At 48.8% G+C, this 18,281-nt stretch overlaps 1 protein-coding gene across 1 annotated transcript; it reads right to left on the bottom strand.

Annotated features, from left to right (window-relative positions):
- Window positions 1-662: 662 nt before the first annotated feature.
- On the bottom strand, window positions 663-1,379 carry LOC121870946 (casein kinase 1-like protein 12). The gene has a single exon (XM_042372919.1). It carries the CDS (start codon window positions 1,377-1,379, stop codon window positions 663-665), a length of 717 nt encoding a protein of 238 aa, XP_042228853.1.
- Window positions 1,380-18,281: the final 16,902 nt, after the last annotated feature.

Raw genomic sequence — 18,281 nt, 5'->3', positions numbered from 1 at the left:
TAACGTTTCGGAAAATCATTTTCCATCATCAGAGCCTAGAAAACAAAAAGTTGTAAAAAAATACAGGTGATACAATAAAAATGTAACATTATACCTAAATTTACCCTCTGCAAAAAAAAGAACATTATAATTTAAAACCGATAAAAATAACGATACCTAAGTACAAAATGGTGTCTTTAATTAAAAAAAAAATTAATTGAACTCTGGGTTTTGAGGACTAGTCTAAGATAAATTTGTGGATAAAAATCATTGATAAGCTTAAGTTTGTTTCTAAGGGTGAAACTGAATGGACCTGTGTACGGAATGGTGAAATAGTTAGAATATTTAGGAACGGTGTGGATTTGAATGAGGCAATTTATGAAATAAAATAAAATAATATTTTTTTGGTTTTATTTTTCATTCTTATAGTTACACATGCTGTACACACACAATATTCCCCAGTTTACCCGGGGGGGAAGGGAGGGGGGGGATCAGTCCGCCCAGGGGGGGAATTAGTCCGCTCAGGGGGGTCAGTTAGCTTGGGGCAAAAAGGCGTACATGTGACTTATGACTTCTGCCAGTGGTCGCCGGAGAGGGGCGCTATCCATGGTCATGACCACTACCTCGTCGAGGCATCTCTTGGTCGGTGTTTTCGGCAAAAGTCTGGCCACACCGTAAACGAGCTATCCAAAGGAGTAGGTGTCAGAGGCGGGCGAGGTAAGCCCTCCAGTGTACAGCTCCGGCGCCTTCCAATACCTGTAATGTTGACCGTGGTTGACCGTAACTCCGGATTTTGTGGCCAAGCCGTAGTCGATAATGTGGAGTACGGGGTTGCCCTCTGGGAAGGTGATTGTTATGTTGTTTTCCTTTAAATCATTATGAATTACATTTTTTAAGTGTAAAGCAGAGAGTGCCTCGGCGACTTTAAGCAATGAGTGGAACTGTTCTCTTGGTGAGCAGCGGCGGAGGTATTGATCATAGGACATGCCAGTGTAGTCCATGATCATGGCACGTTCCTCTACACAGACTGCCCGTACACGGGGTGCTCCTCCGGCGCCGTCTAGGGCTACGTGAAACGAATGTTCTTCTATAAACTTTTCTAAGGTCACTTTCTTGTGCTTTTTCAAAACCATGATAGCACCGTTATAATAAACCATCTCTACCACCCCATACGACCCCTCCCCCACGCTCGTCATACGGGGAATTTTTTGTAATTCCTCGGAGTTCAGGAAGACGAAGGAGTGGAGAAGGGAGTGTGGGGCAGGGAGAGAGGCTGCACTCTGGACTGGGGCGGCAGGTAAGGGGGAACTGGACTTGCCAGGTTTGCAACAGTGACACAGTCGCCGGACTTTCTTCATCCCACACACGAAGGATTTCTTTATAACTTTGAATGTCTCCATTTTGGAACACGTCACACTACTAGAGGTTGGTTCCTTCACGTTTGACAGTAAAAGGTCGAGTTTAGTACAGTACAGTATGGAGTAAAGTTGGAATTTTTGGTAATAGTTTGGTGTGGGTGATAGTGTAGTTATGTAGTGATGTAGTGTAGATGGTAGTGTAGTTATGTAGTGTAGATGGTAGTGTGGTTGGTGTAGTGTAGATGGTAGTGTGGTTGATGTGGTGTAGATGGTAGTGTGGTTGGTGTAGTGTAGATGGTAGTGTGGTTGGTGTTGTGTAGATGGTAGTGTGGTTGATGTGGTGTAGATGGTAGTGTGGTTGGTGTAGTGTAGATGGTAGTGTGGTTGGTGTTGTGTAGATGGTAGTGGGGTTGATGTAGTGTAGATGGTAGTGTGGTTGATGTAGTGTAGATGGTAGTGTGGTTGGTGTAGTGTAGATGGTAGTGTGGTTGATGTAGTAGATGGTAGTGTGGTTGGTGTAGTGCAGATGGTAGTGTGGTTGGTAAGGTGTAGATGGTAGTGTGGTTGATGTGGTGTAGATGGTAGTGTGGTTGGTGTAGTGTAGATGTTAGTGTGGTTGGTGTAGCGTGTTGGTAGATGGCAGTGTGTGCTGTAGTGTAGTGCAGATGGTAGTGTGGTTGGTGCAGGTAGGTGGTTGATGTAATGTAGTGGTTGATGTAGTGTAGATGGTAGTGTGGTTGATGTGTGTAGATGCAGTAGTGTGGTTGTATGTGTAGATGGTTGATGTAGTGTAGATGGTAGTGTGGTTGGTGTAGTGTAGATGGTGTGTGGTTGATGTAGTGTAGATGGTAGTGTGGTTGATGTAGTGTAGATGGTAGTGTGGTTGATGTAGTGTAGATGGTAGTGTGGTTGATGTAGTGTAGATGGTAGTGTGGTTGATGTAGTGTAGATGGTAGTGTGGTTGATGTAGTGTAGATGGTAGTGTGGTTGATGTAGTGTAGATGGTAGTGTGGTTGATGTAGTGTAGTGTAAATGGTAGTGTGGTTAGTGTAGTGTAAATGGTTTTGTGGTTTATGTAGTGTAAATGGTAGTGTGGTTAGTGTAGTGTAGATGGTAGTGTGGTTGATGTAGTGTAGATGGTAGTGTGGTTGATGTAGTGTAGATGGTAGTGTGGTTGATGTAGTGTAGATGGTAGTGTGGTTGATGTAGTGTAGATGGTAGTGTGGTTGGTGAAGTGTAGATGGTGGTGTAGTGTGGTGTGATGGTGTAGTATGGTGTAGTGTGGTTGGTGATGAATGTAGTGTAGATGGTAGTGTGGTTGATGTAGTGTAGATGGTAGTGTGGTTGATGTAGTGTAGATGGTAGTGTGGTTGATGTAGTGTAGATGGTAGTGTGGTTGGTGTAGTGTAGATGGTAGTGTGGTTGATGTAGTGTAGATGGTAGTGTGGTTGATGTGGTGTAGATGGTAGTGTGGTTGATGTAGTGTAGATGGTCAGGGGGAAGGGTAGGATCTTTTGAAGTATAGACGACCCTGTTACGATCTGTGTGCTTAAACTTCAGTTGGGTTAAGCTGGGGTGCCTAAACCTCATGTGACCCGGGGATAGATTTAGAGGAAGCTGTAAAGTGAGGTAGGAGGAACACTAACTCGGGCATAGCGGTACCGTAGAGGCCAGAAGAGATTGTAGAATGATAAAAAGAAAGTTTGCTCTAGGATGAAAGTGTCCGAGGACGAACCAACTGTTTTTGAATCGGTGGACGAGGGGCACAATTATGATGTGGTATATCTCGACTTAAGTAAAGCCTTCGACAGAGTCCCCCACGAAGGACTAATAAGAAAAGTGGAGGCTCATGGTATTAAAGGAGATATTCTAAAATGGATTAGGGCGTGGTTACAGGACAGGAAACGGCGAATGAGCATTAACGGCACTAAATCCCATTGGAGCAACGTCACTAGTGGAGTCCCCCAAGGCTCAGTACTCGGACCATTGTTATTTATTATATACATAAACGACATAGATATCGGCATAGACAGCAACATAAGTAAATTTGCTGATGACACTAAAATAGGACGTGTTATTAAATCTGACGAGGACTCTGCAAAACTACAGGAAGATCTAAACAAATTTTTCGAATGGTCTGAAAAATGGCAGATGAAATTCAATGTGGATAAATGTACAATACTCAGTATAGGAGATGTAAACAGGGAAACCAGATATCAGATGAACAACGATGTTATTGAGAAATCCGACTGCGAGAAAGATTTAGGACTAATGATAAGTAGGAATCTTAAGCCATGTAAACAATGTGTATTTGCTCGAAACAAGGCTAATAAAGTACTTGGGTTCATACAAAGGAGTGTTAGTTACAAGACTAGCGAGGTCATCTTAAAACTATATCTTGCGCTTGTGAGACCTCACTTGGATTACGCAGTTCAATTCTGGTCACCGTATTACAGAATGGATATAAAATCCTTGGAAAGAATTCAGAGGAGAATGGCAAGACTAATCCCGGGCATTAGGAACCTCGACTACAGAGACAGGTTAAAGCATCTTAATTTTGCACTCCCTCAAGAGACGTAGAGTGAGGGGCGATATGATAGAAGTATATAAATGGAATTCAGGGCTGAACAAAGGGGACATTACAAAGGTACTCAAACTATCCAACCGGAAGCGAACTCGTAACAATGGTTTCAAATTAAACATATTTAGATTTAGGCGCGAAATAGGTAACATTGGTTTGGAAATAGAGTAGTGGACGAGTGGAACAAGTTACCAAATATCATCATTAACTCAATACGCTGGATAGCTTCAAACATTGGTTGGATGGATATATGGGCAATAGGGGTTGGGTGTAAATGGGACTGCCCAGTATGGACCAATAGGCCCGCTGCAGTTTCCTCCATTCTTATGTTCTTATGTATGCGTTATAAGTTCAGAGGTTGTCCTTGTGTCGCTGTCAAACACATGAAGGATTATCTCTCAGGATGGACGGGCCGGGTCCTATACACCAGGCAGGAGTGATGTACAAGAGTGGTGCCTCGTGGCCGGGGTGTGCGAGACGAGCATCCTCCATGGCCATGTGCTGACCGCCTGCAAGCGAATGGGTATTTTAAGCAAATCCAAGCAAAAGGTCTTGTGGCGGAGCTCTCACGCACATACCAACCACTTGTGTGCGTTAGTTAGCCCTATACATGTCTTCCCTGACTGATTGACTGATAGAGCATTTTTCAGGTGTGATCTTTATACCTGTTCACAGTTACTCTAGATCATTCTACATTTTTATACCCCCCCACCCCCCATGACCTCCAGAGTCGACTTTACTGACCGTCGGGACATGTGGGGTGGAGAGAGGAGTGAGTGAGAGGGAGGAGGAGAGGGGAGTGAGTGGGGGATGAGTGTAAGGTGTGTTTATGTCCGATGTTTGGATGTGTGTAGACCAATTGTGTTTTGACAGAGGGGTGGTTATGTCTCTCTCTCTCTCTCTCTCTCTCTCTCTCTCTCTTCTCTCTTCTCTTCACACACGCACACACACACACACACACACACACACACACACACACACACACACACACACACACACACACACACACACACACACACACACACACACACACACACACACACACACACACAGATATTTGGACGGTTGACTGGCCATAGGAGTTGTCAGCCCCAGAGCTCAGTCCTCGTGTGTCCAGGAAGAGGTAAGCCAAGAAGCTGTCTACTGTCTGTCGGAAACACTAGTGACAGGTGACAGAAGGATGGAAGGATGTGACAGAAGGATGGAAGGATGTGACAGAAGGATGGAAGGATGTGACAGAAGGATGGAAGGATGTGACAGAAGGATGGACCGATGTGACAGAAGGATGGACCGATGTGACAGAAGGATGGAAGGATGTGACAGAAGGATGGAAGGATGTGACAGAAGGATGGACCGATGTGACAGAAGGATGGACGGATGGAAGGATGTGACAGAAGGATGGAAGGATGTGACAGAAGGATGGAAGGATGTGACAGAAGGATGGAAGGATGTGACAGAAGGATGGACCGATGTGACAGAAGGATGGACCGATGTGACAGAAGGATGGAAGGATGTGACAGAAGGATGGAAGGATGTGACAGAAGGATGGACCGATGTGACAGAAGGATGGACGGGAGACAATACACCTTGAGTAGAAATACAACAACACATTTAATTGATAGAGTTCTTCTTCAATACACCTCAGTTCCCTCTCAGTCTCATCTCTATCCCCCCTCAGTCGCACCTCACTACACCTCAGTCCCCTCTCAGTTGCATCTCAGTCCCCATCAGTCTCACCTCAGCCCCCCCCCTACTTGAGAATAATAGCTTTATCTTAACTAATGCATCAGTTTGCGTGTTGGAATCTCAAAGTACATGAGTGTGTCGTGTCGGTATTTGCATGTGCGTGTGTGTGTGTGTGTGTGTGTGTTCGTGTTGTACACTTGTACGAGGCGGGGCCAACAGGTGGTGAGGGAGGGAGGGAGGAGGGCCGGCGTTGGCTGGCCCGGTTACAGATTAAAGCCGATATCACACCCCTCCTCCCTCCCACACACACACACACACACACACACACACACACACACACCCAAAGTAACGATGAAAAAGTTACCAATATTTTCTTCTTTTATTGTTTGAAGAATATATTATCCTACCAGGCGAGCTGAAGGGTGATACATGATGTGTACAGCGACAACTTGCTGGGCTAGGACACCCCCGGGAGGAAGCTGGGTGGGTGACGTGGACCCCGGGAGGACGCTGGGTGGGTGACGTGGGCCCCGGGAGGACGCTGGGTGGGTGACGTGGGCCCCGGGAGGACGCTGGGTGGGTGACGTGGGCCCCGGGAGGACGCTGGGTGGATGACGTGGGCCCCGGGAGGTCGCAGAGTGGTTGACGTGGACGAGGACGTGTGTAGTTGATGGTAATAGGACCATGGCGTGCTGACGGGTCGTGTGGGTGTTTAGTTATGGGAATTCCTGCTGCTCACCTGGCGGCCCGGGCCACACACCTCACCGTGGTGGGCGTGGCCGAGTGACAGACCCGCGACTTGGCTGTGACCCTGGACCTGGCTGTGACCCTGGACCTTAATGTAGACCTGGGCGTTGAACTGAAGTGAAACCTTTTTATTGGGCCACAAGGTAGGATATAAATTATACAATTGTAACAATACTGACTCGGCCGAGCCTCGTGAGCCATACAGGTAGACGATGAATACATTATAGTGATCAAATAACAGGGAGGATTATCTGGTTAATAGCAAATACTGCCTCTTCCACCCACCTACCTCCCTACCTCCAGCCCCCCCTCCCTCTCCACATCCCCTCCTCCACCCCAGGCCCTCCTCCTCTTCCTCCCTCCCCCCACCCCAGGCCCTCCCTACCTTCCCTGCACCCCTCCTCCTCCCCACACCCTCTCCTCTTCCCCACACCCCTCTCCCTCCTCCCCACACCCTCTCCTCCTCCCCACACCCTCTCCTCTTCCCCACACCTCTCCTCCTCCCCCACTTCTAGAGACCCCCCTCCTCCTCCTCCTCCTCCTCCTCCTCCTCCTCCTCCTCCTCCTCCCTCCTCACTGTCCTCCCCCCACCAAGGCCCTCCTCCTCCCCCTCCCCCTCTACGTCACTCATGCATATTACACACTGCCGCCTGTACCGCCTCTAATTCCCCCTATACCTCAGTGACCACCTATTTTGTTTGTGTGTTGAGCTGAGACATGAGACTTACGGTCACACTGTTGCTACCTGTGATGAAAGGCTGGTAGGTGGTGGTGGTGGTGCAGGAGGAGGTCGTGGTGGTGGTGGTGCAGGAGGAGGTCGTGGTGGTGGTGGTGCAGGAGGAGGTCGTGGTGGTGGTGGTGGTGGTGCAGGAGGAGGTCGTGGTGCTGGTGCAGGAAGTAGTAATAGTTGTTTCTTTGTTGGTCACGTCGCCCTGGGCTGCTGGCCGTGTCTCTTGGGCCCTCAGGCTACCCACTTACAGCCCGTCTATCCGCCTGACCCCACGCCCGTCCGTCCGACTCCACGCCCGTCCGCCTGACCCCATCCCTGTCCGCCTGACCCCACGCCCGTTCGACTCCCATGCCCGCCCGTTCACTTACCCTCTCACCCACCGAACTCTACACTATCGACCCTACCCCATCCCATGCCCAATCTATCCCATCACGCCATACCCTACCCAATTTACCCCATCCCATCCCACTCCTGCCCAACCCTAACCCCTTCCCGCCCAATCCCACCCCCTTCCCGCCCGAGTCCACTTCCTGGTAGTCACGTGGGCTTGTGTGTACACCTTCAGGCGGTGGTGTGGTGGACCTCGCTGCTCCAGGGGGCGTCTCGTGGTGGTCTTTCCTGCTGGTGCTCTTGTTAAGTGTGGTGAGGTCAGGTCAGGTTAGGTGTACATCCTGGTGTTAGTTGCTGTGAATTTTGTTACTAGACATACACACATACACCAGTACACATACACAGGGTTCCAGCGATGCCTAAAAAATGGGAGCTTTGTTATTCACGGTCTGATAAAACCTAAATATTGTGAAGAGAGAAATATGGGGGAACATATTTGTTTGATATTGTTGAAGCGACCGTCTGACCTTGGTGATGGTGATGATGGTAGTGATGATGGTGATGGTGATGATGATAGTGATGATGATTATCTGTATAAATTCAGTAGTAGGTGGAGGAGGAAGGATATGAGTATTAGAGAAACACCGTGTAATATTATATTATCCCTTTTACTGGTGTGTAGGCGGTCACGAACACCCACCACAACCCCCCCCCCCACACACTTTCTCTGGGTGGGGTGATTGAGGGCGCATGTAGTGTGGCGTGCAAGGCGTGGCATGGCGTGGAGGGCGTGTCGTGATCTACAGGTATATCTACTTTTGTTTACCTCTCCGTATACAGGTACTAATTGGCCTCATCTATTACTCTACCTTTACCTTGACTACCTGTGCATTACGTCTACCTTATCAAGAATGTATGAAGTAGATTACCTGGTAGATATTAAAAGGGTTGTAGAATAAGTAGAGGGTCTGTAGATTATCCAGTATCCGTAGGTAAAGTAGATTATGGAGTAGCTAAGGTGATTATACTGTACACACCTGTGAGCACCTGTTAATTAATGCCATTGTTACCTGAGATTGTATTTGCCTTTAAGCTGTAAGTTGATTTTTAAGTAACTTTATTTAGTTTGTAGATTTATTATTATCTTTATTTGTTTATTCTTCTTTCTTGTTTTATTATTATTATTGTTATTATTATTATTATTTGTTGTTGTTGTTGTTGTTGTTTCCTTATCAAGTGTTGTGTCAGCCACTAGACAATAGGAGAGGGTGGGGGCGATGCCTCTCTCCACCACCCACCCACCTTCCACCCCCCACCCTAATATTTAGTGCAGGTATTTATAACCCGCTAAAATATCCTGTAAATACTGTTGCTACAAAAATGACTGTATGAGTGTGGCCTTGTCTCTGTGAGGTTTGGGGGGGGCGTTGTGTGGTGGTGGGAACCCCTATGGTGTGTGTGTGTGTGTGTGTGTGTGTTTTCTCTCTATTTTCTGGAGAAACAAAGGGTAGCATTGTCCCAAACCCAATTACCATCCATTGCTGCCCCCTGGAGACTATCACCCCCCCCTCGCCACGGCAGTCCAGACCAACTTCTGTGCCTTATATTATTTTATAACCCGTTTTTTATTAGGCTTTGTTGTAATGTTAATTGGATGCGTTATGTGCCGAGAATTGGGGGGGTATGGATCGGGTCATGTAAGGGGTGTTGGTGATTAATAGGCTGGCGAGGGAAGGAGGGACGGTGGGGTTAGTGGAAAGGGTAATGGAGTAGAGGGGCGGTGAGGGGAGAGGGGGTGAAAATCAGAGGAGAGGGAGAAGTGGGGAATGGAATGTGGGAAAGAGAGAGCAGGGGTCGGTGAGGATGATGGGAGAGAGGGGTGAAAATCAAATCAGAGAGGGAAGAGTAGGATAAAATTGGAGAGGAGGAGAGAGAAAGGGAGGGAGAGCGCAGAAGTGTGAGAGGTCAGGTGAGAGAGGGCGTAGAAAGTTGAGTGTGTTAAAGTGAGAGTCAGGAAGGTGTGTGTAGAGACAGTGTTAAGGGAAGGGAGGGGGGGTGTGAGGAGGGGGTGAGGGAGGGAGGTGTTGGTAGTCGGCTGAGAACTCGAGAACAATTGGGTGTTGGGGTCAGGTCAGGTCACCAGAGGGAGGTAGTGCTTAGTACGTCACCTGTACACACACACACATATATACATACAGACATAGACACACACACATACACCTCACTGTCGTTGTGTTCACCACCACCTCCTCTCCTTCCTCCTTTTATTCTTTTTGTTCCTTCTTCGCTCCTTCATTCTCCTCCTCTACTCCTTCGTTCTCCCCTCTCCTTCCATCTTCATCCTCCTCTTCTTCCTTCTCCTCCTCCCCTTCTTCCTTCTCCTCCTCCCCTTCTTCCTTCTCCTCCTCTTCTTCCTTCTCCTCTTCTTCCTTCTCCTCCTCTTCTTCTCTCTCCTCCTCTTCTTTCTTCTTCCCTCTCCTCCTCTTCTTTCTTCTTCCCTCTCCTCCTCTTCTTCCTTCTCCTCTTCTTCCTTCTCCTCCTCTTCTTTCCTCTCCTCCTCCCCTGGACGCCACATTGTGTTACCTGATATTATCGAAACACGTTTGTTCAGGTGATGTATAGTGATGATCATGCTTGTCCAGGGGGTGTAGCAGGTAGTCTAGGGGCTGGGTGTACTCTAGGAGTGCGCTTTGGGTGGCACCCTACTAGGGCCGGGTGTACTTGGGGTGTAGCAGGTGGTCTAGAGGCCGGGTGTACTCCTGGGGTGTAACCCAGGTAGTCTAGGGCTGGGTGTACTCTAGGGTGTAGCAGGTAGTCTAGGGCTGCTGGAGATGTGCTCTAAGGTGTAGCAGGCAGTCTAGGGAAGCTTAGGTGTACTCTGGTGTAGCAGGTAGTCCCTAGGTCTGGGTGTAGTGTGGGGTGCACTTGGGTAGTCAGGGCCAGATGCACTCCCATGAGAAGCCAAGGTGGTCTGAGTGTAACAGGTCTCTAGAGGCCAAAAGACATGCTCTAAGGTGTAGCAGGTAGTTCTAGAGGCCGAGGTGCCATTCTGGAGTGCTGGTCCTGAGGCCGGGTGTACTCTAGGGTGTAGCAGGTGGTCTAGAGGCCGGGTGTACTCTAGGGTGTAGTAGGTAGTCTAGGTGTAACAGGTAGTCTAGGGCTGGGTGTAGAAGGATTAGGTGTACTTTCCTGATAGTGGTATACAGTACAAGGGAAAGGATATTTTATTTTTTTTAACTCAAGACTAAGGAATTTTTTAAGGGAAATATACCTCTTAAGTGTAGGGGAAGAAAACAATTAGGGGGGATTTACCTCTGGGTGTGGGGAAAAAAGGGAAATGTTTTGCCTCCCCCAGCAGTGAGGAGTGTGTGTGTGTGTGTGTGTGTGTGTGTGTGTGTGTGTGTGTGTGTGTGTGTGTGTGTGAAGTGCCGTAATCACCCTTGGGTATACCACTTATACCTGCAGGCTGGCTGAACTAGGGGAAGATGTGGTAATTTTTTTCCCCCCTGGTAGGTGTTGGGGTAGAGGGAGTGGTCGTATATAGACGTGTTAGAGAGAGAGATTGTTGTGGTGGATTGTGGCGTTGTAGAAATGGATGACTGAATGCGTGGATGGATGAACGAACGAATGAATGAATGACATTGCAGAGGGGGATCTCCAGTCATCACCTACACTCCTACAGGTCTCACCGCAGGTCACACACGCACACTACACGTTCTCGTTCACCCCTGCTGCTGCTACTCCTCCAGGTATCGTTGATCTACGTGTTGTCGTGTGGCCGTGGTTATGAATGCGTAAAATACAGAGATATAATACAGTATATGCGGTATGTAATGACTCCCGACCTCACGTCATTATCTAGAGGTAATAGAGGTAATATGAGTCCCTAATGGTGGTCGATATTGTTACCTTCACCACCACCACACCTTTGTAATAATATATCACCTGAAGATTAGCTCCCCCCCCCCACCAGGCCACAAAGTTTAATTCACCTGATGATTTAAAACACCTTAATGCTATACCTGGAGAGTTATAGGTATGGTTAGGATTAGGTTAGACTAGACTAGATTAGGTTAGGGTGGTTAATCGTTAGGTTAGGTTAGGGTGGTTAATCGTTAGGTTAGGTTAGGGTGGTTAATCGTTAGGTTAGGTTAGGGTGGTTAATCGTTAGGTTAGGTTAGGGTGGTTAATCGTTAGGTTAGGTTAGGGTGGTTAATCGTTAGGTTAGGTTAGGGTGGTTAATCTTAAGGTGAAATAATCAGGGGTGCTAATCTTCAGGTGATCCCAATCCCCCCCCCCTCGCTTATTGTTACCAGTAGTGATATGTGTAAAAGCCAAAAGGTCGTTCTCCTCATTAATATTGATGCGATAAGCAACGATAGCATGAGTGTGTGTTAGAGCCGTAATGACACAGCATTTAGCTTACAATATTCAACTAGAGGTGTAATTACTGGGGGTAAGAATGGTGTCTAATGATGGGGGGTGTGTACAGAGGGGCACCACCTTACCACACCACACCAGCACAGTACAACACAGCTGTCAGCCTTAGTCCACACCACACCGACCACACCACACCACAGCCCACCTTGCCACACCACACCACACCATACCACAGCAGTCGACCTTGAACCACAGCCCAGTTAAACCTTTCATGCAAATTATGATGTTTTTTGTATCATTATGTTTTAAACTAAAGTTAATTGTGGTTTAAATATAGAGCGTTTAAGTCCTGTTTGTGAAGACTGCGACCCGCGCTGTTGTGTGAGATAGATAGATAGATAGAAAGATAGATAGATAGAAAGATAGATAGATAGAAAGATAGATAGATGCAAGTAACAATGCAATTTTCGTCAGGTAACAATGGTGGTATGTTAGTAAATATATATCTCTCTCTCTCTCTCTCTCTCTCTCTCTCTCTCTCTCTCTCTCTCTCTCTCTCTCTGTCTCAGCTAACACTGGCGTCTCTCTTGTTTATATTTAGACTAAGGTCGTGTTTTAACTGGGGATAAAGTAATCTGGTTAATGTTAGGCAATCACGTGAGGATCAGACACTCTAACTTCTCTCACCTAAATATTACCATCCTAACACTGTAATTTGTGTATATAAACAATAAATAAAATAAATAAATATTGAAGTGATAACCGTGGTAACATGTTTTTATTACCACCATTCTATTGTACTATTCCAGATGTTACTAAATGTTACATAATACTTCCTTGAGATAAATGTATAGTATATATCAGGTGGCTCAAAGAGAGCTCAGGTTCTCAACTGGCTCAGCCATGTTAATATTGTTATTATTAGCCACTCTGTATCTGTGTTTTTCTGGCTAAATAAACTGTTTCAATTCAATTAAGTTAGGTTAGGGTAGAGTAGGTTTGGTTAGGTTAGGTTATCGTTTGGTTGTTTTATCATTAGGTGAAATAAACTGTGGTGTCTAATTATCAGGTGAAACAAGCTGGGGTGTCTAATCATCAGGTGAACCGATAAAAGAAGATGAATTATTGGGAAAAATTTCAGGTGGTTCAGAAGACGAGTTTAATCGGTCCATTGTGGTGGGCGGAGGGTCGAGTCACAGGGAAAACACCTGGGGTCGATTTCAGGGTCCCAGCGATGGCTTTTGTCTCGCAGCCCTGAATCGCAGACCTCCAGGCGTATGGGTCTTTCACCATTGTCGGCATCTACCAACAAAGGCCCTCTGCCCCGCCCCGCCCCGCCCCTCCAGCCACTTACTCCCGCTGCTTGGTAAAAGTTTCTGAGGGTAGGAGGGGAGGGGAAGGAGGAGCGGGGAGGGGGAGGGGGAGGGAGGGCAAGGTGACGTGGGGGAGGGGAGGGTTGGGGGAGGGGGGATGAATGTGTTTGGCGGTCATAAATTCGTCCCCCATAATCGATTGTCGACGTCACCTTCCCCCGGAGGAGCAGTAAGCGATCCTGTCCTGGCCTTGAGGTGATCCCCAGCCGCTACTTGGAGGCGAGGACGACGAGGGAGGGATGCTGGGGAGGAAGAGGAGGCGCGGGAGGGGAAGAGGGGAGGAGGAGGCGTGGGGAGGGATGCTGAAGAGGAGCGAGAGGCGCGAGAGGGGAAGCGGGGATAAAATTGAATTGTAAGAGAAGGAAGGGTGGGAGAGGAGGGGATTGGATGAGGTAATGGTGAGAAGACGGGAGGTACGGGAGAGGATCTTTACGGTAGTTGTGAAGGGGGAGAGAATGATCTTAATTGACCTTGGATCTTACGTACTAAACTGGGAGGTCGAGGGTGAGAAGGAGGTCGGCCTCGAGGGGGATGTGTGCATGGATAAGTAGTTAGGATTGGTGAGGGGGGGGAGAGATAGGTGGTAATGACTCTTAAGGATCAAGGAGCCTGTATGTGTGTGTGTGTGTGTGTGTGTGTGTGTGTGTGTGTGTGTGTGTGTGTGTGTGTGTGTGTGTGTGTTACCATTAGAGAGAGTTGAATCACTAGCTTAAGAGGTTAACATCACAGCACCAATCAGAGAGTGACTTCGAGAGCGCCCTTGGAGACTCCTCTTGATCAGTGGCCATGACTCGAGTGTGACTTGGTGGTGGTGTTAGTGCTGGTGATGGCGGGGCTGTTGGTGGTGATGGTGTTGGAGGAACTGTACCCTGACCAAGATGATGCTCCAGACTTTAAAATAAATAAATAAATAAATAGTGAGTATTAAAAAAGTACTTCATTGTGAGTTTTAAGGAGGAATATTAGGCCACTTAGCTTGTCAGTCGATGTCTTCATGAATACATAAGGAGGTGAACAGTCTGGCCAGGAGGAACTAGGGCGAAGGAGGTGGAGGAGGAGAAGAAGGAGAGGAGGAGGAGAAGAAGAAGTAGAGAAGGAGGTGGAGGAGTAGGTGAAGAAGTAGAGAAGGAGGTGGAGGAATAGAGAAGGAGGCGGGGAGTAGGAGAAGAAGAAGAGGAGGAGGAGGAGGTGGAGGAGTAGGAGAAGAAGAAGAAGAGGAGGAGGAGGTGGAGGAGTAGGAGAAGAAGTAGAGAAGGAGGTGGATAAGGTGGAGGCGGAAATGAAGAGGCATGGGAAAGATGCTGCAAGGGTGAATGAGGAAGAGGGAGAGAGGGTGAAGGAAGAAGGAGGTGAATGAGGAAGAGGGAGAGGGTGAAGGAAAGAAAGGGAGAGAGAGTAGAAGGAAGGAGGGAGGGTGAATGAGGAAGAGGGAGAGAGGGTGAAGGAAGAAGGAGAGTGAAGGAAGGAGGGAGGGTGAATGTAGAGAGGGTGAAGGAAGAAGGGAGAGAGAGAGTGGAGGAAGAAGGGTAAAGGAGGGACAACGTGTGAATGAGGAATGAAGAGAGGTTGAAGGCAGGAGGGAGGGAAGGAGAGTGAAGAAGGGCAGGCCATCACTGAAGGAATCATGAAGGCGGCGAACACTGACGAATAATTCAGGAGGGAGAGTAGTATAGAGGCGAGTGTCTTGACCTCTACTCTCCCCATATGGCGCTGCTGGTGGTGGTAATGTAGTGTGATCTCTCCAGTACCTGAGTTCGATACCTCTCTCTCTCTCTCTCTCTCTCTCTCTCTCTCTCTCCTCCATATGTCTATTTCTCCCTTGTATCTCTCGATCTATCTCTCCCAAGTCTCTCTATTTTCTGCCTTGGGAGATAGATTATGTAGAGTCTATAGTGAGTCCTGGAGTCTGGAAAGTATCGTCTTTTGAGCGGAGGAAATTATTTCTTGGAGATTGTGATGAATTACTGACATTTTCTTCTTCTTCTGTACCTCAGCTGTTAGAGAGAGAGAGAGAGAGAGAGAGAGAGAGAGAGAGAGAGAGCAGCTGTGGCAGTTTGGTTGTTAAAGTTCATTTGTTCTATAACGTAATGCTGTTGTTGTTGTTGTTGTTGTAGTTGGTATCCTAAGGTTGTTTGTTTATTTGTTTACTGTGTGTGTGTGTGGGGAGGGATCCTTTGTGCCCAGGGAAGGTAATTCTTTATTTCACCTGAGGGTTGCTGGCGGCGTTGTGTTCTTACAGTAGGAGAAGCAAGAGGAAGATGGGGAGGAAGAGGGAGGGGGAGGAAGTAGAAGAAGGAAGATGAGGAGGAGGAGGAGGAGGATGATGAAGAAGAGAAGGAATAGGAAGAGAAGAAAGGAAGAGGAAGAAGAGGTGGAGGAGGAAGAGGCTGTGTTGCTGGCGTCTTGTTCTTTTGACGGTGGTAACTGAATTTCACTTCTGTCCTCTCTCTCATTACCTCATTACCCTCATACCTCACCTCCCTAACACCTCCACACCACCCTCACCTCCACCACCACCCTCCTCCACCTCACCTCCGTAACACCTCACCACCACCCTCATACCTCACCCACCACCCTCATACCTCACCTCCGTAACACCTCACCACCACCCTCCTTACCTCACCACCACCCTCATACCTCCCACCACCCACCCCTCATACCTCCCCACCTCCATGGCTACCTCCCCACCACCCCCTCATACCTCACCACCACCCTCCTCCCCCTCCTCCTAACACCTCCACCCACCACCCTCCTTACCTCCCACCACCCACCCCTCATACCTCACCTCCATAACACCTCCCACACCCACCCCTCCTTACCTCATCATCCTCCATACCTCATCCCCTTCCCAACACTGTCCCTATGATGATCGTCTGTTTCCCTCATGACGCCAGCTCTGTCCTCCCCTGACCCCCAGCACGCAGTTTCCCCCCTCCCCCCCCTCCCCTCCCCCCCCTCCCCTCCCCTCCTCCCCAGGAAGAACCTCCGGGCGGGGAAGCTAAGCGGTTTGCAACATGCCGCTGTAGAGAGAATCAATACTGGTGGAGGACGACTGGCTCTCTCCTGCTGGTGCCGGAGGTGCCATGCTGCTGCTCCTCATGGTGGCGGTGCAGCTGTTCATGGTGGCTGTGGTGGTGGTAGGTTTTGTGTGACCTGCCATCCTACACTGACTTTGTGTATGACCTGCCATCCTACACTGACCTTGTGTATGACCTGCCATCCTACACTGACCTTGTGTATGACCTGCCATCCTACACTGACCTTGTGCATGACCTTGCATCCTACACTGACCTTGTGTGTGCACCATCCATGACCTTGTGCACTGACCTGCCATCCTACACTGACCTTGTGCATGACCTGCCATCCTACACTGACCTTGTGCATGACCTGCCATCCTACACTGACCTTGTGCATGACCTGCCATCCTACACTGACCTTGTGTATGACCTGCCATCCTACACTGACCTTGTGTATGACCTGCCATCCTACACTGACCTTGTGTATGACCTGCCATCCTACACTGACCTTGTGTATGACCTGCCATCCTACACTGACCTTGCACCGACCCACCATCCCCCCTTGACCTTGGCCCAAAATCTTCTTGTTTATAGGTCAAGGCACCACCAGACTCTCCCCACCCTGTATTTAACTGCTCCCCTCCCTTCTTCCCCTCCCCTCCCCAATCTTCCTTTCTTCTCCCCCACCCAAAAATAACCTCCACCATCCTCACCCCACCTCCTCCCCTCACCCCCCACCTCCTCCCTCATCCCCTCCCTCCTCACCCCCACCTCCTCCCCTCACCCCCACCTCCTCCCTCCCCACCCTCGCCTCCCCTCACCACCTCCTCCTAACCACCACCCACCTCCCCTAACCACCACCCACCTCCCCCCTCACCACCACCTCCTCCCCTCCCACCCCCACCTCCCCTCACCACCTCCTCTAACCACCACCCACCTCCCCTAACCACCACCACCTCCCCTCCCACCACCACCTCCCTCCCCTCACCCCCACCTCCCCTCACCACCTCCCTCCTAACCACCACCCACCTCCCCTCACACCTCCTCCCCTCACCCCCCCACACCTCCTCCCCTCCCACCCCCCGCCTCCCCTCCCCACCACCACCTCCCCTCCCACCCACCTCCCCTCCACCCCTCCCCTCACCCACCTCCCCTCCCACCCACCACCTCCCCCTCACCACCACCTCCCCTCCCACCCACACCTCCCCTCCCCACCTCCCCTAACCACCACCTCCCCTCACCACCACCACCTCCCCTAACCACCACCTCCCCTCACCACCTCCCCTCACCACCACCACCTCCCCTCACCATGCAGGTACAACGTCACGAGGGAAGGTGAACCTGGTCGTGGTTTCCCTTGCCAGGTGGACACTCGATAAAATAATAATAATAATAATAATAATAATAATAATAATAATAATAATAATAATAATAATAATAACAAAAAATAATACCTAAAACAATGACGATAATGATGATAGAGAATGAAATAGGACCCTGATTTACAATGATCGCTGTAGACCTGTTTTGGGGGAACAACTTCATGGTATTTTGGTCTGATTTTAGGCGTGGAAATCCAACGAAAATCTGTGGTTGATTTATGACTCTTAAAGACGCTTAGTGCTGAGTAGAGTCTACGGGGGGGGGAGGGGGGGGTTAGTTGTTTCATCAGCTTTAGAAGAAACTTTTGGCCCTGGCCCTTACCCACCCGACCTAAACCGGCCCTTACCACCCTGAACCGGCCCGCACCACCCTGGCCATGGCCCTCACCCAACCCGGGAATAGTGTTGCAATTGTGAAAAAATTTCCTGAACACGAAACCGTATCTATTTATGGGTAGTACATACATACATACTTACATACATACATACTGTACATACACGCATACATACATACAGTACATACATACATACATACTGTACATACACGCATACATACATACGTACGTGAAGCCCCCTCATAACACCACCTGTGAGGGAGTTACTACACTACGTGTCTGCTGTTCAACACCTCAGCTCACATGATCTACGTGACCTCCACTGTAAACATTAATCTGTATGTTCCTTTACCTTTCTCTAATGAAGACTTTTGTTAAACCAC

Source organism: Homarus americanus, unplaced genomic scaffold, assembly GCF_018991925.1.
Source record: "Homarus americanus isolate GMGI-L3 unplaced genomic scaffold, GMGI_Hamer_2.0 scaffold52512, whole genome shotgun sequence".
NCBI lineage: Eukaryota > Metazoa > Arthropoda > Malacostraca > Decapoda > Nephropidae > Homarus > Homarus americanus.
The sequence above is the reverse complement of the archived record's forward strand: the minus strand, read 5'-3'. Positions and strand labels throughout refer to the sequence as shown.